This window comes from Synchiropus splendidus, chromosome 15, assembly GCF_027744825.2.
Source record: "Synchiropus splendidus isolate RoL2022-P1 chromosome 15, RoL_Sspl_1.0, whole genome shotgun sequence".
Lineage (NCBI taxonomy): Eukaryota > Metazoa > Chordata > Actinopteri > Syngnathiformes > Callionymidae > Synchiropus > Synchiropus splendidus.
Genome location: NC_071348.1, coordinates 10,674,396 through 10,699,304, shown reverse-complemented (window position 1 = coordinate 10,699,304; position 24,909 = coordinate 10,674,396). Strand labels below are relative to the sequence as shown.

The window sequence follows — 24,909 nt, the reverse complement described above, 5'->3', positions numbered from 1 at the left end:
CCACTTCCAATTGGTGAAATAGGCTTTTTTTTCTCTCTACTTACAGCTATATTAGTCGTTTACATGTAGATTTCAAATCAGTTCAAAGTCGATACCATCTTTTTTATGCATCTTTAATATTTTTAAAGCAAAACAAAACGAAAAACCAGAAGAAAAGTAAAAATATGGCAACCACATATAGTTCTCCATTTTAAACAAATATTTTATTTTTGTTACCATGCTATTAAAACACTGAAGTCGAATGAAAAAGGTTTGTTGTATATATTAACCAATCCATCACACATATAGTATATATCCATCAAATATAAAATTAAAAACAGCTACTGTCAGTGTGACGCTGCTTGTTTTAGCATCTGATAGGTTCAACTGAATGCGGTCGGAGCAAAGTCCAAGTCCGTCCATTTCGGGATCAAATAGTGTACCCCTAGTTTAGAATGTTATGTCACTCACATTATTGTTAAAATAAAAAGATATATTTTGGCATCATTGAACTATTGTAAATTGTATAGTACTTTACATGAAAAAACACTGAGCGGAAACTAACCAATCAAAGGCCAGCTCAGTTCCCATCACTTCAAATTATGTAACTGGGTTGGGTGCACCAAGTCTTCGGATGAGACTCCTCCTCCTGTTCTGAGGCACCATTCTTCATGAGACGGAATGGGTCAATACAAGTAAGTAGTGAATAGGCAGTTGAGGCTGTGTGAAACAATGTCATCATTTTCTGAGCCCACTAGATGGTACTCTATACCCCAAAACCCTTGGGTTCGAAGAAACAATTCAATGGAGCCTCAAATCACTTTTTAAACGGAGAGCGCCACCTACTGAGCTCTGAAAATTTGGACACTGTTTCACTGACTGATGGCTTGGAGCGTGCATCTGTTCCACTAACTAAAAGCTATTTTTCATCCTTAGTTCTTGAACTTGAATGGATAGTTGTTGCACATCGCTGGAGGCTGTGACTTTACTTTTTCATTAAATCAATCATTTTGCTGTTTGGAACAGAAATTTTAATTCTCAGGTTGAGGGAGGAAACTAATTGAATGCCTTGAGTCGTGAGCCTACTAGAGCATATTCGGTAACAAATTAACAAAGTAGCCGTAGGAGTGAAGAGAAATGACAGGAATGGAAAAAGAAGAAAAAAAATATGACTCAAGTCAGGTGGTGTTGTGCCACTTACCGGGTCTACATAGGGATCATCAATAAGTTCCTGATAAAAAGAGCTACAGCCTTGAAGCTCCAGGTTGGAGTTCTCGCACACCCCTTCACGGCTGGCGTCTCCAGCGCCGTGACCCTGAGGAGCCATCAAAACATCATTAAACTTTAAAAACATGCCCGTAGCCCTGTCATCTCTCACTGTCCTACACCTCACTTCCTCGCCATTTTTCTCTTCCCTCGACAAGCCCTCCACCCATCTCCACAGCCCACCCACTCCAGCACCAAGTCAAGAGACACCATCAATCTCAAGCCAGGCGTCCGCTAGGCTAGTCAAGCCGCTGGCGAGCAACAGATATTAAAATATGAATGGACGATCAATTATGCAGGAGATGAGCTTTTGATTGGCTGTTTTGGGAAATGCCAGAGGAGGGGTAGCCAGGTGACACTGTTTTCTTGCGCTTCTTCACCTGGAAATGACCTAATAGGCTTCCTTGTTACAGGCGTCCACTCACATGCAATGGCCGAAGATAGTTAAGCGAATCCTTCCACCAGCGGTGATCACTGACTGCGGTCAGCACAGCCTTGGTGGTCATTCCTGTCGTGGTCAGCACTTCCATGGTTTTGGCTGTTGTCCTGTGAAGCAAATCACCGGCTGTCCCCACAGGAGCGCTCGCGGTGGGAGCAGCAAACGCCTGAGGGCAAAGCGGACGACGGCAATGAGAGAACGAGCCGACCAATAAAAGTGACAACAGCATTATTCCAGTGTGACAGAGCAGTCTGTGCTGAAGTATGGCTTGTCTGAGCAACGCTGACGCATGAAGATTTAAATTGATAACTGTGGTTATCAGAAGGGACGTGTATATGTGTGACCCACTCATGACCCTTCCTTCCGTTACAGGGTCACAAGGGTGGGGACCCTATTCTAACTACTGGCACACAAAACACTCACATCCGGGGACAATTTTGCTATTGGACAGGGGGAGGAGCCAGTGTGCACAAACCACTGACCCATTAAACAACACAAAATACAGAGTACAACAGCTGGCATTGCGAAAAAAAAGTAAATCGCTTGACCGCCATGTCACGCAGTTGCCAAAACATGCCCGATGAAACTCATCTTCATCAAACAGCCTTCTACTGAGTTGGAGTTGGGAATCAAACAGGTCCAATAAAACTACAGTAGTTACATTATCGTAAATAGTGATGTGCTCATGAGGCTTCATGAAACATTGGCTTCTTTAAAGAGTCCACACTCTCTGCTCTAAAATCCGTGGAATTCAACAGCCATTTCAATGATACTTTATATCATTTTTAAACAAAGAGCGCCACCTGTTTCATGAAGCCTCATCAGCCCAGAGCCTCACTCATCATAAATCACCACATCAAAAAGACAGTTTAAGAGGAAATAAAATGCACAAGGCCGCTCACTCAGCCAGATTTAGTTTTGGAATGAGCAGAGGAAAGGTATTGTTTACAAGTCTGATGTGATGTTTTTTGGATGTTACCTGAACGACAAGAAATAGGAGAACCTGGCAGTACAATGGGTATAAAAGTACAAAAAAACTGCAGATATTTTAAAGGGAAATGAAGTAGATGTGCCTGAAAGAACGGACTAACTTAGTCATTTAAGTTACCAGACTTTAAATTTCTTGGCTAATGAAGCTGCTTCAGTCAAATCTTGAGCACATCTTAATTACACGTTGCTTTATGACCCAAAGGAGGAGATCAATAGATCGAATCAATTTCACTCCTAACTAAAAATAATGAGGGCGACTGCCTCTGCAATATTTAATTAAAAGTCAATTAGTGGTAAATTCATTAAACTGGAGATTGTGCTATTGTTGTGCAACCACAACACCCATCTTGATAGTCCTGTCGCCGCTGAGACGCCTCTGAAGGAGCGGAAGGGCAAATCTATTGTTGTTTTAAATATATTTCCACGGTAGATGACGAGTACCATTCTGCCTCTGTGATCAGCCATGGTGACTTTCCACTAACTTTAGACCTGCCCCTGGCAGACTGACCTGCTTTTTGAACGCAACATGAGGGCTTTGGTAACTGGTTCAAGTAGTGCAGAAAAGCTGCATCTAGTTGCGTTTGTTTCACATAATAAAGAATGAGTCTCACTTGAAACCACACAAAGCAATATGTATATAAGGAATGAATCAGGTATCAGGAATGAAAAATAAGTTCATAATAACACAAGTACTTGTCTTATAAACTAACAGTGATGTTGGACAGCAGATAAATATTGGATGTGTACTTTATCTTGGAAAAAAGGAGCCATGTTGCAACAATTCTACAGCCACACAATCAAAATAAAACCAGGAACCTGTATATAACTGTAGCCATAAGGGGGCTAAAGACCACATTTTCGGGTTGAATGGTTTCGGGTGAACCATTTATGAGGCGGTCATCAATACTTCATGCACCATGGGAGTGAGGGTCGCAGAGTGAGTAGGGGCAAGCCATGATAAAGCCAGGTGCTTTGTTGCGAATCAAATTGGAGAAAAGCCTGTAAACATGGCCACAGGCTCGGGAAATGCCAAGGAGCAGGTAGGAACATAAAGGGACTGAAATGACAAGAGATCACTTCAAATGAGAATCCGCGCTAAAAGGGATAGAAGCCATCTCATGAAAGATTAACGGCCACTCAACGCATCTGAAAAAACTGGTGCTGGTAAAAGAGACAGGAAAGAAAGCATAAATAAACCAATAACGCATCACAACAGTAACAGATTCATACTTCATCAAAAATGGAGTAACATGAAAAAAACAAGAATAAATTGTGAGAAATGAAAATCAATCAACAACAAACATATATATCATCACACCTGTGCTGTAATGGAATTTTTACATTGCTACATGAGGATAAAGAACAGACAAGAACCCAAACAAACCTTGGAGTTGTCCACCTCATCTGCCCCTGGTCCGCTTTCCGTTACAGGCTCCATTTGATAGTTGACTGCTTGGTACAGAACCTACAGGGCAGAGAAAGATGAGTTGCTATGTAAAGTCTGAAAAAGCAAAGAGCAGAAAAAGAGACCAAAAACCTGAGTCTGTAGATCACTGGAGGCCACAAGGAGGCTGTGGATGTTGTCTGGAGGACAGTGGGTGAGCGAGAAGGCCAACAGCTGCTGTCGGGCCTCGAGGTCGCCAAAGCCTTCACACTGACCGAGCAGACTGCAAACATCCCATGCTGGACTGTAGCCTGGTGGGGAGATCAGACAGTGTTGGAAATGAGGGTAGAAGAATAACAAGCAGAATTTACAAGCCTCAGAAGTCAACTAAAAAAAACAGAACTATTTTATTGGCTGTTTGACTGCACTGGAAAATATCTTCTTCTATAGTTCTATAGCGCTCCGCTGGGGTCAAATATCCTTTTAAAAGACCCCGAAATGAGAAGGAAACGCTCCTTGAAGAATCGCACATGAACATTGCAAGACATATGCAAATCAGATATGACACTTCAAAATGACAATAGTCTCAGGGGCAAGCTTGCACGCTCACCAAATTTTTATGTAGACTTCCACATCCTCCACATAGACAAGTTGTCACGACTTGGTTTCTTTCATTTCAGACTCCTCACACAAACAAACACCAACGCACCTCCGATCTATCACAGATTCAATTATTCCAGCGCATTTGGGGCACATTGTTGCATATCAGATTACACGATATTTCTTTTCTCCCTGACATCAGTTTTATACAAACAGCCATCACTGCAACTAGTCAGTTTATTGATTAAAAAAAAACAAAAAAAAAAAACAAATATGTTTCTTATGAGATAAAAATGTCAGTTATGAATGCAGCTCAGAGATATTACCTTAATATATCATTTGAAAAAGATCTATACAGTCATCCTCCGCTGGCAGAGATGGCATATTTTTCAGTTGTGTACACTGATACTGATGACTACAATGAGCGACACAACCTGATGACAAAATGTCACTCCTGGCTCAAAATTTGCTCAGAGATCAGCTCAACTGGAGATTAATATCTTGGTTTGATCCTCAAACGTGAAAAACTATATCATGATACATGCATTATCATCATGAGACAACTCATAGTAATTTTATTCAAACTGAATAGTTATTTCGTTCTTCTTTTTCTCAGAATCAATTGCATTTATACGCAGACTTGACTTAGTTGAGGCAGACTCTATTTTGTTTTAGTGAAGACCAAATCTGAAGAGACTTTTTTAAATCATTAAGTGTGAAATTTCTGAGTAATATTCAATCTTACCAGTCTTCTCTTGACCGTACTCCAAAACAAGTGGTCCTGTTCTTAGATAACATTTTCAAACTTAAATAAATAAATAAATGAACAAATCCCCTCATCTAGTTTTTAAAATATTATCATTCGCATTATTTTCAGAAATTAATGTATGTCTAGTATTCAATCTCTCGACAGGCTATATTTGAGTAATCAATGTTGTTGATAAAGACAACATTGATTATGCAAACAGAACGGGCTTAACCTTCTCAAAGCAATAACTAATAAAGCAATAAAGTCAGGCTTTATTGCTTGCTGAATAGTTAATATCACTGAGGCCAGTGCCACATTTGGGCACTATTTCAGCAGCCTGTGGGGACATGACAAGGGGACATGACAAAGCCACTGACTGCAGTGACTCACATTTAGCACTCTCACGGAACAAGGTTCTGACCAGTCAAAAATGTCACTGGACTACAGCGCTGTGAACGGGTCACACGCCAGCATCACACAGGAAAGCCATGTGGGCAAAAACCAAGTAGTATTGAGGCACAACAAAAGAAGTCTCTTGAGCGAAGGGCATATTTTTTTGGACAACACAGGTGCTCTATTCAGCATCATAAACAGTGAGTGTTACTGAGGCCATGTGATGGAGATATTTAAATTCTAGCTTTTCATGTATTAACCTATAGCTTCTTTCTCTTTCGGCTTCTCTCTTCAGGGGTGGCCACAGCGGATCATCTTTCGCCATATCCCTCTCTCCTCTCTCAAACCTACAAACCTCATGTCCTCCTTCACCACCTCCATAAATCTCCTCTTTGGCCTTCCTCTCCACCTTCTGCCTGGCAGTTCCAACCTCAACATCTTCCGACCAATGGACTTGCTATCTTCTCCTCTGTATGTCATCTCAGTCTAGCCTCTCTGACTTTGTCTCCTTAACACCTGACACCTGGTTCTCTCTGGGAGTGACCAGGATGGTCTGCCTCCTCTCTTTTCCTCAGTGCCACTCTTTCCAAACCATACAACATTGCTGGCCTCACCACCGTTTTGGACACTTTCCCTTTCATCCTCGCAGACACCCTTTTGTTACACACCACACCTGACACTTTTCTCCAATTATTCCATCCTGCCTGCACCCGCTTCCTCACCTCTTTCTCAAAAACTCCATGGCCATGGGCAGTTGAGCCTCAGTACTTCAAACCCCCCATCTTCTTCATCTCTACATCCTGTAACTTCACCTGTCCACTTAGGTCCCTCTCATTCACACACATGTATTCCGTCTTACTGCGGCCAACCTTGACTCCTCTCCTTTCTAAGTCACACCTCCACCTCTCTAACTTCCACTTGCTCCCTGCTCTCACCACAGATCACAATGTCATCTGCAAACATGTATTAACCTATATAATGGACAAAAAATATCCATTCATTTAATCTATAAACACCTCTTTGTAAGAGAAAGAGGAACACTGTATCGACCATACTGTTACTGTCAAGTGAATCCTTGTCGATGGTGTGACAGTGTGCGACATCATCAACAAGCGACAACCTGAACAAATTTTCAAGCTGGACTCTATCAAAACATTAATCCTATCATGGATATAAATGTTTCACAGGTAGTAAAACTTAAGTTAAAAAAAAAGAAAAAATACCAGTGCAAAACTATAAAGTGTAACATCACTATCATCAGCACACATATTGCTGCTGCCTGGCTACACGAACACGCAATTTATCGCGCATCTGGTTCAACTCCCTTGTAATGTGAGCAGAGTTGACATAAAAGCGCCGCTGAACGAAAGCTTATGAGTAATAACTGAAGGAAATAAATGAGTTATTTCACCATTATCTATCACAAGTAAATGTTTGTGAATTTAATTTTCATGGCTCAGAGATGCTCTGCTTAAGTGTTATTACAAAGGTAATGTTCCCGTTGAAATAGAAAGAGAACTGTTGATAATTAATTCTCCTGAAAAAAAAACATTGAAAAACAATCACAAGTTTTTGTTTTTGTTGTTCCACAGAGGAAGACAAGGTTAAATTCAATACCTCTCAGCAAGAAAGAGCTGTTTTCCCGTGATTAGATGGCAAGACAAACATCAACAACAAACCTGCAGCCATGAGGTCCTGGCAATGGATGTAGGACGCCTTGAAGTCCAGGCACTGGAGGGCTTGCTCTGCTAGCAGGGTCAGCACCTGACCTTTCCTCGCAGCCTCGTCACCTCCTGAGAACGCAAACAGGCATTTTTCACTTGAAGCCGGACAGTGAAGAATTAAATGAATCTCATAATGCAACTCTATCACGCACATCAAGGGCATGGTCGGTAATCTGAATTCATCAGAGCGCAGACCAGACTCCCACTAAATATTAATCCATGTCTACCATAAATGAGGTTACTGCAGAGTCAACTCTACGGCAGACAATGAAATATTAAAAACTACAGTCTGGTTTTTCTTGAGTGATTTCTCTCGGCCAGTGTCGGCTAGATTACGTGAAGAAGCATCGTTTTTCATCGGTGTGGGAGCTTTGTAAACAAATAGGACGGTCCGTTCATAAGAAGACTGATCAAAACCAGTGTTCAACGCGTGTAGGTGCTGCAGAGATCAAAGGACTAGCTCAAGAATAAAAGAGCCAGCCGGCGAGCGTCAGTCTGATTGTTGTTCTGCACGTGCTTTACTTGTAATAGGTCTGGATAATGTCTGATGTATTAATGTTTGGTAGAGGCGGAGGTAGGCAAGGCGTGGCCTGGGGGCCAAATGCGGCTCTTTGCCTTCACACAGCCCCTGTGAGATCCAAGCAAAAGCACAACTACGATTTGAATTCCAAATTGAACTAGAAGTTTACACTTATCTTCCATTCTTTTCTCTCTGAAATATATTCTTATAAATAACATACAATATATATAACATGTAATGCCATGACTTAATTACAGTTTTTTTTTCTATTTTATACTGTAACACTTAAGAAACATTTCATTTAAAAATTACCTGTCCTTCTATTTTTTACAGCCCCTCAAGTATATTGTAATAATAATAAATAATTCATGATTTTCAATTTGGTGTTACTGATTTACTCTTTATGGTGGTTAAATAAAGTTGTTAGTCCGAAGCTTACCGCAAAATAATATACAATAGAAAAGAAAATTTTTCTTTTTCCTTCTTTTTTTGTTTTTTTTGTTTTCAATTTGTAATGAGAAAGAGAGATGTTTTTTTAAGCTTAAGGGTGAACATGCCAGAATAGGCCGTCGTAACAGAGGTGAAATTAAATAAAAATAAAAATAAAAATAAAAATAAAAATTCGAAACAGCACTGTCAATTTTTATAGTATTTAAGAATTGCACCATTTTGGGATTCACTTTAATTTAGCATAGTGTATATATTCCTTCATATATTTATTACATTTTAATGCCATCAGAGCATAAAAAGGACACTTTGTAGTGACCTGAAAAGAATGATTCAATTCCGATAAAAAAAAGGATATCGGAAATTATGCACTTCAATATTGTTTTTGTTTACCACATGCACTTGTGGAGATGGCTTTCCAACGGTACTTGAGCTGTCAGCGCTCTCTAGAAGTACCCCACGCTTGCTGGGGTGAAGCTCATGTGGGAGGAAATCCACTCTTAAATCTCACGAGCTTTAGAGCAACACTGCCACCAGCTTTCAACACTTTCTCCCCCAAAACAAAGTTGTGACACGATATTGAAAAACAAATTGACGTAATGAGGCCACAAGTGGGTGCGTGTGGTTCGGAGGGCGAGGGTACCTGCAACTCGAAGCAGTGACGCAAGGTTGAGAAGAGTAGCGGATTGCTTGAAGGCGGTGGAGCAGTGGGTGATGCACTCCTCAATGAGAGACAGCCTTTCTGACCGCATACGCACTGGGAGATAGAAGCCAGGAGATATTGTTGGTTAATAATTGATCCTGAACAAGTTTCATCAGATACTGATGAATTTCTCAAAGTAATTACACTGCAGTCAGATGATCTGAAAAGCAAGGCACATTTTGAAGTCCAACTGCACACTCCAAAACATTGCTGAGGGATACATCAACATCACCGGCTCAGTCGGCACATTCACAATATATTATTTAGAATTCAATTGCAGTATTTATAAATCCTCTTATTACACTTTTAAAGTACAGTAAAATACTCCCCAAAGAAAAGTCCAACTGCAGTGGGTTTTTAAAATCACAGAAGAAAAAATACATTTTAAATTGTGGGGTTCATGACAGTTCAAAGTCCATAATCAATTTGAATATGTTGGGGTACCCAAGCATTAAAACTGACTAATCGTGGTTTTATTTTATATCAGTAACAAAACAGTCTTGATGGAGCATCTACATTTGGCTTGGCTGAAGCTTATAACTGAAAAGCTCCATCGATAACACACACAAAAAACAATACTATCGCCAAACCAAGAGGAAAAGCCTCCATTGTGGCTTGCTGAATTCCTCCACCTCCAGTGTTACTGCGCCCTGCTGACATCCTTGCTGGCATGGCATGACTCAGGGCGGAGCCTGCAGGGAATACTGCGGTGTGAGAAACATTGCCTCAGGTGCTGCAGGAGGGCTGCAGGAGACATATTACTTATGCTAAAACTTCAAACGAGAGCATCAAAAACACTCAAGGGGGGGCGTTCCACTAAAGTAGGGTGAATATTTGGCTTTCCACAGCGTGATATTTGTAAAAAAAATATTGTGGGGAGACACTTCAGAATGTGGGTGTCAGACTGGGCTTGAGCTAAAAAAAATGGGTATAACACTGCAATAAAACACACAATTACTTTCTTTTACAAGCTGAATTGTTTCCCTTTCAGTGCATTTTTTGGTCTTGTGGAAGTCGTCTTTTACTTTCTTTAAAAAACTGTTCTCACGTTGTCTTGCTGGTAAGAAGAAAAGGGAGGTGTAAATGTAATGTGAGCAGACAGCAGGGCACAAGGGGCTGAGGGTTGAGGCACTGGGGAAGTTTTTGTGCGAAAGAGAAAAACGTTGAGATATGTAATTGAAAGGAAGCGCGGAGCCAGGTGGGGCTTATTGCGCGATCTGTCACACCGCTTTGTGCTGTCAGCTTGATGAAGGCGGAGGCTATGAGGGGTGCGCGGCCCAGAGGGCAAACAACACCTCGGCGCCAAGGTGAGGGCTCAACCCGGCTCAGCGGTTGCCTTCGGCTGTGAGCTTTACCTAGAAAGTGCAACAGTAAAGTAGTGACAGAGGATTGTCAGAGAGAGCGTGGTGGAGAATAGCGATCTTTGCCACTCAGATATTGAACTGAAAATAAAGTTACTGCGAGAGAGAGCCCGCAGACACACAGAAAGAAACAAGAGATATAAGGCTTAATTAAGACGCCAGGCAGATGTTGTTTCTAATTATAGCTTTAGACAGACAAGAAATTTGGACGGAAGGAAGGCTGAAAGATGAAGGGTCTTCTTTACGCCTCTGAATCAGCAGTTTGAATGCAGAACATACAGACGGTAAACAAACCTTGCAGGGGAAGGATGTTGACATTGAAGTCTTCCAGTTGGCTGAGGGCACTGATGAGGTCCAGTTCTTCCTGAACAGCAGGGGGACAGTCTGTGATCAGCTGGAGACACGCCCTGCAAGGAAAATCAATGAGCTGTGGTAAAACACAAAACAACTTGGACCACACCAACTGAGACCAAGACATTATCCCGCATGGGGACATGATATCCGGAGGTCGAGACCACATTGGTTAACCAGTTGGGTGTCAGCTGAAACAAGCATCACCAGACTGAAGCTTGACAGTCTTCAGACACCTTATTGGTGTTTGGGTATCCTCCAGATAAGATGCAATTGTGGAACAGTTTTCTCTGTTCAGTCGCAGACCGAGACCCTAAAAAAGTGGTCTTGAAACAAAGACCGATCTCAAGTACTACAACACTATTAGAAACTAAGGGCTGCAACAACTAGTCTAAATAGTCAACTATTAAATTAGATGCAAACGGCTTGACGCATCTACGAGTCACAACATATTCACTCTCTTTCGAGCTCACTATCTGCACAAAGAAGAGAAATGATGGAGGCTGCAGGACCAAATGAAACCACATTTCAAGCAACTGATATGTTTGGAACAACATTTAACACTATAAACGTGTCTACAACAATTTACTCATGTATTTTTCTTTTTTTAAAACTATTTACAACACAACAAACAGACAAATCGGCCATTGACGTCATATACCAAGGGCTTGTGGACTATGAAAACATTTGTTAGTTGTAGCCTTACTGTGAGCACAAGACGATAGTGTTGCACAATATCCTCAGTGGACAGATTAGCATTTACGACCATAGCTTTGGGGTCCACCCATCATTCATCGCTTGTTCTGATCCAGATTCGTTCGCCTCATGATCCTTTTTGAAATTTTTTAAGGGTTTTATCGAATTATCTTTTGGAAGAGACTCACATCCCGTATTGCTATCAGCCACATACTTCCAGCTCAAGTGTCTGCTACAGTCACTCTTGAAGTCCAAGTGTGTTCATTTCCTATAATGTGCTAATGCATAATGACGACTGGAATGGTCCTACTGCCACGTTGGCGTCACATTTGATGGATCGGCGACTGGGGAGTTCTCTCTTTCAACACAATCAGCACTCATTACGCTTAATAGGATTATAGCCAGTTATTAGCATATGTAGCACGACGCGATGCGTTTGTGTGGAGATGTGTGTGCTACCTTCAATAACAGAAAGACCAGAGAAAAACGTGATAAATAAGAAGCTGTAAATAATCATGGATGCATTTACACGTACACATTGAATTTTGTAAAGTGAATAGAATTGTTCAAAACTAATCCATTTTTCATGGACAGGTGAATTTATAATTCATTAAGAATAAAATCATATCACAATCCTATTTTTTTATTTATTTTTTGCATTGTATGGTATGGGCAACGGGGCGGCAGCGGCGTAAAATTTAAGCACCTGTCAGTTCATCAACAGCATTTAAAAATTTCATTAAAGTTGGTATCAAGTTATTTTGCAAAAAAAAAAAAAAAAAAAATCCTCGCAAGAACATAACTTCGTTGGCGGAGGCTGTTGTAAATCCAAACCGTTCTCATCTCTGGGATGCAGAGACACTTCAATTATTCTTGGAACAGTGACAAGATAAACAACAACAATCACAGAGAAAACTGATGAATTTCTGACGCATGTGGTGACACCATCTAAACAAAGCCAGCATCTTTAAAAACAGACTGGCTCCAGATTGGGAACAGATGAGAGCTCGCACCATCCAAGTGTCCCCGTCTATCAACACAACAAGATTTCTTTACAGTAGAAATAAAGGCAGAAAAACGTGGGAAAAAAAAACACAAAAAAAATCTGGGCTAATGCATTGGACTGACTGTTGAATATGTGTGTGTGTGTGTGTGTGTGTGTGTGTGTGTGTGTGTGTGTGTGTGTGTGTGTGTGTGTGTGTGTGTGTGTGTGAAAAGAGAGTGAAGAGAAAGCTGCCCAAATTAACTGATGCAAAGCCATATAAAAACATGGAAGAAGGACACAGTGAATACAGGAAGAGCCATTTTAAGGTAGAAAAAGAATGAACTGCATATCATGAAATGCCATGGCGACAAATTACTAAATAAATACTAAAAATATAAATAATAATAATAATAATATAAATACGAAATAAATTACCTTTATGGTTGATGACTAAAAAAGGAAAGGGGAGGTTTTTCATCATTAACAAAAGTTGCATTACATTGCTTCTTTAACAATGGTAACAAATTTTTCGTACAATTTTTACAATTTATTCGTGGAAAAAAAGGAAACCAAATTTGATACACAATGGCATAATTATAAATAAGTAAGAAAATAAATGATTTGCTAAAAGCTAAAATAAATGAAATAAAATAATTAAATCAATACAAATTGAGAACCAGAAAAAAGATATTTTTTATTTTTTTTATACATTTATGCATGATTTCTGAAATGTATACATATACATACACTTATTCTCTACATATCACTTTTATATGTCCACATTTATTTATTCACAGAATTGTTTATTTTATTAAAGCATGTATTATTATTAGGTGTAGTAGCAGTAGTCGTAGTATATGGATAAAACCATCTTATTTCATATCTACAGCCAGTCCTCATCGACTATTCACTGTGCAACACACACAAGCAAACAAGCTTGGAGGGTCACAAAGCGAGGTGCGAGAAAGGGTGTCTGAGAGTTAGTTACTATAAATGAGTGACGACCCAATTACTGCCCCACTTCCCCACTAACAGACTGTAAGGTTGGACACCAACTGGCCTCCCTCCGTGTTCAGAGATCAGGGAACAGACACACACCAACTTCATGGAATGTTGTGGAGGAGAGAAGGTTGAATTCCATTATTGATTCTTGGTCTGCCTTGAAAACACAAACACAATCTCCTCTCACAATAAAATAAATCCCTGGAATCTATACCTGAGTTTAACTACTATATATGAGTTTATTTAAATTATATTCCAATACAATCATATTGGAAAAAAGACAGAACCACCAACCAATGCACCTGCCTGGGAAATTCAGGTGGAATGAGTCCATTTTCTATTGTGAAATAATCAGTCATTCTACAGAAAAATAAATGCTTTGTACTTGTGTGTGTGTATTTTTTTTACTCAAAATTTCAATATGTGTTTTTCCCATAGTGTGAATTTTCTTGCTTTGTTTCTCTGGTTCACATTTGTCGGCAGCGAAAGCGACTACTTCCTCACTTTTTTTTCCCAGCTTGGAAGTGTTATTTCTCACCTTGCCAAACCCATGCACGGGTCCGTCAGCGTTGTCGACGAGTTGAAGTATTCTCGGGCAGCAGCCAACACCAGTTCGACGCTGCTTTCGTAGGGGACCTTCAGAGCGTAGCCCTTCCCACGGAAAGACAGACTGACAGGGACGTCCTGGTTAGCCTGGTGACGGGTATATGGTGAATAGTATTAAAACTCGTAATGAGCATGAGGTGTGTGAATTTGCGTCGCATCAAAGAACCAAGATTTTAAAACAATAGAATTGACATGAGAACGCAAAATATCACAGGCCATATTGGTAGGCTTTCAATATGCTGCAATATATGCCAAACGCTCCAAAGCGATAACACATACCTTACAACAATGCATGAGCTGCCCTGCCAGCCGAACGTTCTCTATGCGACTGGAGCACAGCAGGGACTCCACAAAGATCTGCAGCAGTCAAGAAGGAGGACACAAATTATGCACAAAAAGCTATTTTAGAATGAGAGTACCAGTGAGAGCAGCAGGAAGATGAACAAGGATGAGAGGGGATTACAGTACCTGGTGGCACTTCTCTGGCTTCACACAGGTATAAACAGTCTGCTGTATGTCCAGCAGATCCTGCAACAGGCCTCTCCAAAGTGTCTCACTCACTGGTGGGTTTCTAAGACAACAACATGACAACATGAGAAGTTTGTGTGAAAGCTAGGGCACAAGGAGATTGTTTACTTTCGTCCTGTGTGGCGGCAAAGTTTGACCATGAGCTGGTAAGCTTCCTCTTCGCTGTTCTGGCTGTTCCTCACGTAGAAAATTGGCTTCTGCAGACCGTGTTTCTCTAAAACCTCCACCACACTACAAGAGAAACACAGAGCATTTCAGCGTGTAGCCACAGAATGGGTCATTATTCAAAACATTAATCAACTTCTCAGGTGTGGAGTACAATGGCTGAGTTCAAAACATCAGAAGAGAAAAGATAAACAGGAGACACAACCTGAGAAAATCCAGAGGCAGTCGAAATGACGACTTTTAAGAGAGGGGGTGTTCATTATTTTGACAGAGAAGAGTCATTTGCAAACAACAGCGCATATGGGGAAAGTGAATGGAAAGACAGAGGAGGACATGATGAACTACCCGCCAACTCATTGGTGTGCTGCTATGCTAATAAATGGGTGTGTTGCAGGTGAGATTTTTTTTTCCCCACGTTCAGTCTCAACAGGGTCGTGGCGCTACAGATGTTCACTCTCTGCTGCATCTGATTAGCACCCATAACAGGTGCAAGGGAATACGAGGAAAGTGCAGGCCTTTTGTGAACTCAAGAGAAATTTCATTGAGATTACAGCATCTTCTGACCTCCACTTTCGCACCATCAGGTCAAGGTCAACGTTCAAATATGATTCAGTTTTAGCTTCCAAGTCCTCTGACAGGAAAGCAGACACAAGCCTGAACCATATTGTAAAGAAAAGCTATACTTTTTTTCTCGGATAATAAATTATTTGAATGAATGTTGGGTAACAAATGACTGAAACGCAGCAGAAGCAAAGCAAAGCACTCAGATAAACATTCATTCTTTTAGTTTGGCATATTAACATTCTACAAACCAATCTCCCTCAAGATAGTTAGACAGAGTTAATGTCTGGACATGAAAACCAAAACCTAAAATTATATTCATGTTAAGAAAATGTGCTTTTTCTGATGTGTCTTTGACAACTACTAAAACACCTTTAGAAAGAAAATTACATACATTTTACAAAAAATACATTTTACATTCATATATTAGATTATTAACATTTTATATTTTGGGGAAAAAAAAGTACTAATTTCCAGTGGAAGAATCTGATGTACAAAAAAAAATGAAAAAAAATAAAAACTCTAAACTTATTTTTCAAAATACTGATGAATATTTGTGCTAAATAACAAATAGTCCAATACATAGTTTGTAGAGTAAATAAAAGCAACACATAGAACATCATACAGAATTGGACTTTGTCAGTGGGAAAGCACTTTTATTATTTTATTATTAATTATTTATCAAACTTGGCAAATTTCTTAGTCTATAATGTTGAGTATGTTGGTAAAAACCCCTCAGTGCTAAAAAAAAAAAAAAATGCAATACTAAAATCAACACACATTTAAGCACACACCGATGACACATGCACACATACTATATCAAAAAGCTACTGTCAATCCCTTGGAGTTGCAGCAGCCTCAGGCATTTTCTGTGCCACGGGTTAAAACCAACTGCGTCTCTCAGTCTCTCACACTCCCCCCCTTCCATCAGGGAGAAGAACTGAGCACAGGAGTGGTGTGGAAGAGGGAGGACATGGGTATAGGCAGGAACTGTAAAGGAGTGTGATTGATGGAGGAAAGAGGAAAAGCACAGCCGCGGACACATATTTACGTGGTGTGTGCAAACAGCCCACGGTGCATGAGTTTGCCTGTGTTCCAGCGGGCACATTCAAAGCCACCAATAGACCCTCATATAAAATATATAGATTGTCATAGTTAATAATTTATGATTCAATGTTTCATTTTCATGACACGAAATAATATTTTTACTAATTATATTTCCGAAACAGTAACATGTCCTTCTACCTAGTCCAAGCCAAATAGGGCGAGAGGCAAGGGACACCCTGAACAGAACTCTGCAAGTCACACAGAGACAAAGTAGACACACTGTCAATTAAACTCTGTATGCTTTTAGTCTGTGGGAGGCAACCACAGACAAATAAACACAGATTTATTTGAAGAAGTTTACCTGAGATGCTTCTCAAGTTTGTCGACTCGGTCGTGAAGCGAGGCGGTGCGATCACTCTCAGGCCTGTCAATCAAACAGAGAGAGAATAAAGAAAATGCATATTTAAATGTCTGAATAAATATTTAATTTTTATGTGACATAAATATTTGAAAACGTTTGGATGCACAGCATTGTTTGTCTATCGGTGTTGAGTATTTTTTTGTGTGTAGGTGTAGCTGTAGGCCATCATTTGTAGGGTTCTTAGAAAATTAAAAATAAAACATGGAGGATTGCGGGTCAGGCTGCCCTGTCTCTCACTAGAGTACTGACCTCGATGAAACATCTTCTTGTGTGTGTGTGTGTGTGTGTGTGTGTGTGTGTGTGTGACAGCGAACAAGTGTAGTGCCCTGATTTCATGCACACGGCAGCTTCCTCTTTGTAACACACACTATCTCTACCCACTGGTCTGTTCACGAAAGGTCTTAGTCTCTCCTTGCAGCAGTCTAGAAGCCCCACCTACCTCAATTACATTCTTAGCTGAAACATGAGATTTTTTACACGGCAAAAAGCAATAAAAATGAATTTTAAACTGCACAGGGCGCAAATATAAGGTCTTAGACTTAGGATATCAGTCGTATGTTGAGCTGGAAAGGCAATTTCCAAAACAGTAAGTCTGAGTAATCACTCTGGGGGGAAGTGAGTTGAAGGTGTGGAATACACACAGCAGATCTGTGAAAGCCTGCAAATGGAAATACTGCAGGAAACGCTTCTCAGGATCCAGAGTGAGAACTTAACAAAGTAGGGAATGAATGCAGATTCGTTTCAGATGCTTACCAAAGGCACTTCTTAATGGCACAAAAATAGCAGCATCTGTGACATTTGATGAAATAAAATAATGACTTTTTTCTCCATGAGAGCATGGAGGGTTTTTTTTTTTGGTTGTTGTTGAAATGCAAACACAAAAATACATCACTAAAATTTTAATGGCCATAATTCCCGAATCAATTAATCTAGACAAGCGCTGCTGATAATAAATATACTAATAGTGATCTAACATGAAGATAATGTGAAAAAAAAACGAAATGCGGCAGATTGACAAAATATTTTAAATATCTGATCAGAAAGTTTCAAGAATTAAATACATGTTGGCAAATATATTTAAAAACAAATGTTTGTTGTTGTTGTCGTTTAAAAAAAAGTGAGCCAAATATATGGGACATTTCTGTGGGAAAGTCATGTTATTTTTAAGACTGAAAAAGTGAACTCTGGTGTTTCCCCACTAGGGGATGCCCAACCTGGGACATGATTTGGAGCCATCCACAGTGGGCAGTCACCTGGCCTTGTTTTCTCCCAGCACACAGTGGCCACAGATCTGGTGCCAGGTGCCGGCCTGTGATAAAACTCCTGCATGCTCTCTTATAGACAACTTAGAAAAATAATAGTTTAGTTCTTATTTTTCACAAGTTCCAATGAAAGTAATGTAATTACAATGTCACTATTAACATTTTTTTAATTACTATTATTGCTATTAACTCATTTTTTGATCAAGTTAAACAAAGACAGATCACCAGGTTCCTCCCGACCCCGAGATTTGGGTCAGGGGTAATGAGAGAGCCAATTTACTAACTGGCTGCTCCAAATAAACCGAGTGACCCAGAACTGTGTTCACCTTCATTCAACCTAACAAAAGGCCATTGGGTATGTTCCAGGAAATGGATGTATAGACAAATGATAATAATAAAAAAGCAGGGTAATTTGACAATCCAACATGTACAGCCTGACTGCGTCTCATAACAGAAGCATCTGACCTTCCCTATATGTTAAAACTGCACTTCCAACCCACCAATCGAAGCAGACGTCCAATGGAATATAAAAGAAGAACTTAGTTAGGTGAAGGTCTTGTAATCAGTCAAGGGCACGGCTGGGCTTCTGCACATGAATCATGAACTTGTGTGACATTTAAGTCTCAGTCAGGCTTCATCACTTATTAATCAAAGTAAAGCAGGAAAGTACCTGGTGGTTCCTCTCCGCACTGATCTCATAGGTCAGAGGATCAAAGGCAGCCATAGGCAGTTATGAGGTCAAAGTGAGTTGACTTGTACTCCCCCAAGATAAATAATAGAAGGGAGTAAAAGAGTCGATCTTGGGTTTAGATGAATGAAGTGTTGCATAAAGAGATAATAAAAAAGCATTGTTTGTCCATCACTGGAACAGATTCAGCACATTGAGCGAGTTTGGAATTGATATCAGGTTTGGTACAGCAGCTTCATGATCGCTGTGCGCATCCACTTGCTTGGCGAGGGGTCCAAAATTGGTGGCGTCAGACTCAACTACCCGTAAAATGGATCCTTCACTCTTTATTCAGAGGCAAACATCCAACTGGTCTATGCGCATGTTACTTAACTGGAGGAGAAATCGTTCCCTAAGTGGAGGTGTTCAAGCCTCTCCAAGTGAGGTCCAGATTTCCGGGGCAGACCCAGGATAGTTTGGAGAGAAAAAGTGTTCTGGCTAGCTGGACTAACTCAGTATTCCCCACTGGACGATTAGTCCGTGGAGAGAGGAGGTCCGGGCCTCTCTGTTCCACCTGCTGCTCCCATGACCCAGCTCATCAATAGTCATTTGTTGAGCATGTTTTCCTATCTCCCATCTCAAGTCTCGATCTAAAAAATAATAAATGAGGCATGTCCAAAGTCTGGTCCAGAGGCCACTAGCAGCCCTGAATCAGATTTTGCGCGGTCCGCTCCTTCCACATTGGGACTGTCAACCACATAATTCCTTAAACTGCAAGTTAAATAAAGAAACATGAATGTGCTGTTTGACAGGATCTTGCTGAAAAAAAAGTTATCATAAAAGCAGTACATGGATTTTAAATGAGCCTGTTTATTTGGTGCACTGATTTTTCCGCTCTAAAGAAACTCATGGAGACAGAAAAACCTGTGGATATTCAGAAAGACTGCAGAGATGGAAGCGCTTGATAGGTTAGTGAGGTCACTGTCGGTGTTTCGTATGTTTCAAAGCCAATTAATGAAGGAAAGTGATATTTAAAGGTCACATCTGGAGGTTCCACAGTGTGTCTAATCACAGACAGTGTACTGACCCAAATCCTCTCTGTGGCAGACATTCCAGGATGTCGTAGCAGAGGCTTAACTGGTCGTCTCGCTCGCAGCCGTAGATGCAGTCCAGAGCAACAGACATGAGCTGGTCGGGGTCTGCGATGATCTTCTGCTGGCACTGCAGTCATAAGTCTGTTTGAGTGTGACTCATTTCAAGAAGATACTTAAAAAGTGGACAAAAAAATCTCTGTGCTTTCTCTGCCACCAATGCTGAATTCATCAGTATTTATTTCTTTTTTTTTTTTTTTTTAAGACAAACCAGCCAATGATCTTACATCCGGTTTGGAGTGCTGGAAGATGATGAGAGGCAGAGTCAGGTCCTGCTGAGCCAGGCCAGCCAGGTACTCTCGGAGCAAGGATTTAGCAGCGCCCTCTTCCTGTCTCTCACAGCGGTGCAAGAATGGCACCATCCATTGAAAGGCGTCTTTAACGTAGCGCTTTCTGCTCGACTGGGGAAAGCAACACAAGACAGAATCAGAACAGAAACAAGACAAACTGCTTTTCAAACATGATTCAGAAGTGAATTTGTGGTGCTACAAATTATAATTACATGGCCGAGTACCATCATATTCAGACGAGTGTAACATAAAAGTGTACATATTTCAAAGTGGGACTGACCGACCGAAAAGCTGCAAGGCCCTATTTTTGGGACGGGACAGACAACTAAAAGTTAATCATTTAATTTAATATGACTAAAGTTAAGGTTAGGTTCAACTTCACTGTTTAAGTTTATTTATATGGGCAAGTTTCCTGATCCTGGGCTGCAAATGGCAATTTTTTATTTTTTTTTTTTTTTTTTTTTTTAACCTTTCTGTACCCGGAAGAAGCTGAAAATTGGCTACTTTTTTGTTTCAGCTTCTTATCTTTTATTTTAATTTTGTATTATTCATTTCATGATAACATACATGTTTTATATTGATATTTTGTTCATTTCAAATTTTATTTCCTAATTTGAGTTGTTACCTTTCATTACTCTATATAATAACAACAACAATAATAATAATAATTATTATTATTATTATTATTATTAACCAATTGTACCATTTTTGAAATATATTTGACTATTGGTTAATGTATTTATCAATTACTTTTTTACATCAAATTCAATCTGCCCTACTCACATTTCTCCTAACATTATCTGAATCATTAGTATTTTTTCCATTTATTTTCATTTGTTTGAATATTTTGACTAATCTCACAACTTCTTTCAACCTGTTTACAGTGATTACTTCTTATATGACAGCCCTCAACCATAAGAGTTCACAACCAGAGTTCATTGAAGAAGCAGGGAACTAACTTCCTTACTATGTTGAAAGTCTGAGAGCTGGATATTTCAACCATAAAACCAACAAATGTAATCTCCTTTATCTGCATCTAGGGATCTAAAGCTCATGCTGGATGTGCTCCAGATCTCTTTTATTTTATGGCTTGTATTGATATTTTTTTGGACCACTTCACAACCGGATTTCCAGGAACATTTAGCATGTGAGTCAACCTAAACAGTTGTGCTGAAATGAATATGACACTAAGTCTGACAGCTCAGAATCAGGATCTATGACACAATAGAAAACAATAAAAAAAAAAAAAAAATTCCGATGGTGAACACAAACTCACCCACGCGGACACTGATAAAAGTGTCAGACAAAGACAAAAAAGGGAGATTTAATCTTGGCAAAGTGAGTAAACACAGACAAGAATCATATGCTGTGACTGTGCCCATGTGGAGTAGCAGTCAGAAAAGCTTGTATTAGAGTGGTTAGCTGTGTTCACTGGCTGCCTGCATGGTCCAGCTTACTGGCAGCGGTTGTCATCGGCACTGACTAGCGGCGATGCAGAGGACAGTCTGTATCATGTCCTCCTCTGGGGCTTGAGAAAGTGACTTTACACGAAACAGACCTGCTTTTAGAGCTCTCAAGCTGCAGCTGCATCAAAGTTTTGACTCAAAGTCAATTCACTGTCTGACATGAAAACAGCAGACAGCGCCTGTGCTGTTTTATTTTGCCATTTCGAGACCAATTTGGAAGTAGCGATAGAACTAAGGATGAGAGAAACATCACAGAGGAAAGTGACAGGATATTTTGCTCAAAATTGTCCAAGAGTTTCGCAACAAATTATGGTTGTAGCAACACTGAGGGGGTAAAGTGGACCCTCTGAAAGTGCAACTCTTCACACTGTTTAATGGGATTGATCTGAGAGAGACTGGGAGCATCAACAGCAATGCCCCAAAAGCTATAGGAGGTGGTGGAACTTGGCCCCCAAATCTACATCTGGGCAGGGCATTAATAATTTAAGATCACAACAAATGATTCAATTAATACTTCCGTAAAAAGGAAAAGCTTATGTTCAATCAAATTAGTCTTATAGCTAATGTTCTGTTCTAATTTGAACTGAATTATGATATATAGTTTCATGAGAGGTGTGATTCGATCACTTATTTTGATATGTACTTACATTCATCATTAGCAGGCGGAGCTTATCGATGTTGCTGTGCTGCTGCAAATCTCTCAGGGTCAGACTTAAGTCACATGACGCCTCATACACAAGTGTTTCCATGGTGACCAAGTCATCGCAGAGCAGCTCCAATCCCGGGATCTCCCGCTCTTTCCCGAGACGCACCAGAGAAAGGGCACAGTCCACCTGGAACAGTTTCATAAGAACTCAAGTCATATTTTTCGGCTGTATATATATAAATCCCTATCAACAAAGAAAATAAAAAAAACATGAAATGGTTCATTTGCCATTGAGGCTACAAAAACAACACAAATGTGGAGCCCTTTTGATTTGTATTTTGGAGGTAAAAGACCAGATTCTGAACACTTCTAATCAGGTTTGTTTTTGTGCGATTGTTACATTTTAATTTGCAACACGGAAATTAGAGAAAATGAATTGAATAAAACTCGATAATTGGCCACATGCCCGTTGATCTTATCAGTTTTCTAATAAAGTAATCCATATTAACTAGTTTCAACACGAAGGTTTAGAAGTTTAATTAGCATCGACACCAAATCTGTAATAATTAGAAATGAAAATAGAATTTCTTAGGAGATAACAGGTTGTTATAAAGGTAGCAAACGTTGGCTGGGAAACTGCAAAAGCTGTTTGATTAAGTGGTTATAATTTCGAACAGATGTACAGTCATAGCCAAAAGTTTTGAGAATGACACAACTGTTCATTTTTACAAAGTCTGCAGTTTCTGTTTTTATAATGGAAATTTGTATATACTCCAGAATGTTGTGAGGAGTGATCCACTCAACTGCAATTATTTTCATAGTCCCCATTTGCCTTGAAAATGAATTTTATCACTAAAACCAAATTTCAGCCCTGCCACAAAAGGACCAGCTAACATCATTTCAATGACACACAGGTGTCACACACATTAACACAGGTATGGGTGTTGATGATTCTCATGATTGAGTGACTGGACACTTGGAACTGGAAGATGGTGCCATTGTTCCTGATCTGTTAGTCATGGTAGGCAGCAAGGAAACACATGCAGCCATCATTGCATTGCACAAAAAGGGCCTAACGGGGAAGTTTATTGCAGCGAGTAAGATTGCACCTCAGTCAACCATCTATATGATTATCAAGAACTGGAAGATGGCTTGTTCGGAGAAGACGAGGTGAGCACTACCATCGGTCTTGTCTCATGCCAACAGTGAAGCATCCTGAGACTATTCATGTGTGGGGTTGCTCTTCTGTCAAGGGAGTGGGCTCTCTCACAATCTCGCCTAAAAACACAGCGATGAACAAAGAATGGTACCAGAACGTCCTCCGAGAGCAACTTCTCCCGACCATCCAGGGGCAATTTGGTGATGAAGAATGGTCATAACAAAATGGCTTAGGGAACACAACATTAAGATTTTGGACACTCTCCAGATCTTAATCCCATTGAGAACTTGTGGTCAATCCTCAAGTGGCGGGTGGACAATCAAAAACCCACAAATTCTGACAAACTCCAAGCATTGACTAAGCAAGAATGGACGGCCATCAGTCAGGATTTGGTTCAGAAGTTGATGGACAGCATGCCAGGGAGAATTGCAGAGGTCTTGAAAAAGAAGGGTCAACACTGTAAATATTAACCTATTGCATGTCATTCTCAATAAAATCTTTTGATACTTGTGAAATGCTTCAAAGTGTATGTCATTATACCATAGAAACATCTGGCAAACAGAAACAGACTTTGTGAAAATGTAATATTTGTGTCATTCTCAAAACTTTTGGCCATGGCTGTACATTGCGTATGAAATGTACTTTTCACTTTTCACAAAATTCACCATACTAGGAGTTTTGAGCTCAACGGCTAAATCATTTTCCCCTTCTACATCCTAAAGACCAATGAGATTTAATTTGTTTTTTTTGTTTTTTTAGCTCAGCATTACAAACGGTGCCATTTCCACAACATGAAAGTAGTAAATTTGTAGTTGTATTAAAGCTAGGATTTTGTTACAGAGATTTTGAGTACATATCACTCCCAAACTACTGACTAAAAAACAAAAAAATCCCATAATTCATCAATGGAACTGGAACAGCTTCGGATATCTTCACTGGCTCGCCGTACAAAAAAGCAGCAACATGAAACCATCATTAAGAAAAGCGAAACAATCTGCCAATTTCTTCTACGTTTGATGCCGGCGCGTTCTAATGTGCTTTTTTCTCTTTGACGAGAACAGAACATTCAGCTATCAGAGTTTTGACAATAAAAAAACAAGCATGGTTTCGAAGACAAAGTGTCAGTGAAAGGTTTTCTTGTCCCAGTTATGGGGAGAGATGGTGGAAGAATGTTTCAGAGCGTACACATTAATCTCTCTTCTCTTTCCATGTGCCTCATCGTGATCCCCGTCGAAACAAAAACAAAAATGTGTCATTACAGGAAGCTAAGTGCCTCCCACTCTCTGTTTACTGCCGTGTCATATGTTTTATTGCATTCTAGAACCCTTTTGTACACAATGTTGCCTCCTAGA

At 40.0% G+C, this 24,909-nt stretch overlaps 1 protein-coding gene across 1 annotated transcript in view; it reads right to left on the bottom strand.

Annotated features, from left to right (window-relative positions):
- The window catches only part of nbas (NBAS subunit of NRZ tethering complex), a 146,667-nt gene that overhangs the window by 72,790 nt on the left and 48,968 nt on the right, over nucleotides 1–24,909 (bottom strand). The window contains exons 24-38 of the mRNA XM_053886996.1: nucleotides 22,400–22,585; nucleotides 20,224–20,397; nucleotides 19,933–20,066; nucleotides 16,857–16,919; nucleotides 14,831–14,953; nucleotides 14,663–14,765; nucleotides 14,474–14,551; nucleotides 14,127–14,281; nucleotides 10,849–10,961; nucleotides 9,134–9,247; nucleotides 7,479–7,592; nucleotides 4,212–4,369; nucleotides 4,059–4,139; nucleotides 1,671–1,850; nucleotides 1,181–1,294 (exon numbers count right to left, since the gene is read on the bottom strand). Of these exons, the coding sequence (XP_053742971.1) occupies nucleotides 1,181–1,294; nucleotides 1,671–1,850; nucleotides 4,059–4,139; nucleotides 4,212–4,369; nucleotides 7,479–7,592; nucleotides 9,134–9,247; nucleotides 10,849–10,961; nucleotides 14,127–14,281; nucleotides 14,474–14,551; nucleotides 14,663–14,765; nucleotides 14,831–14,953; nucleotides 16,857–16,919; nucleotides 19,933–20,066; nucleotides 20,224–20,397; nucleotides 22,400–22,585 (1,890 nt within the window). The remainder of the gene's footprint in view (nucleotides 1–1,180; nucleotides 1,295–1,670; nucleotides 1,851–4,058; nucleotides 4,140–4,211; nucleotides 4,370–7,478; nucleotides 7,593–9,133; nucleotides 9,248–10,848; nucleotides 10,962–14,126; nucleotides 14,282–14,473; nucleotides 14,552–14,662; nucleotides 14,766–14,830; nucleotides 14,954–16,856; nucleotides 16,920–19,932; nucleotides 20,067–20,223; nucleotides 20,398–22,399; nucleotides 22,586–24,909) is intronic.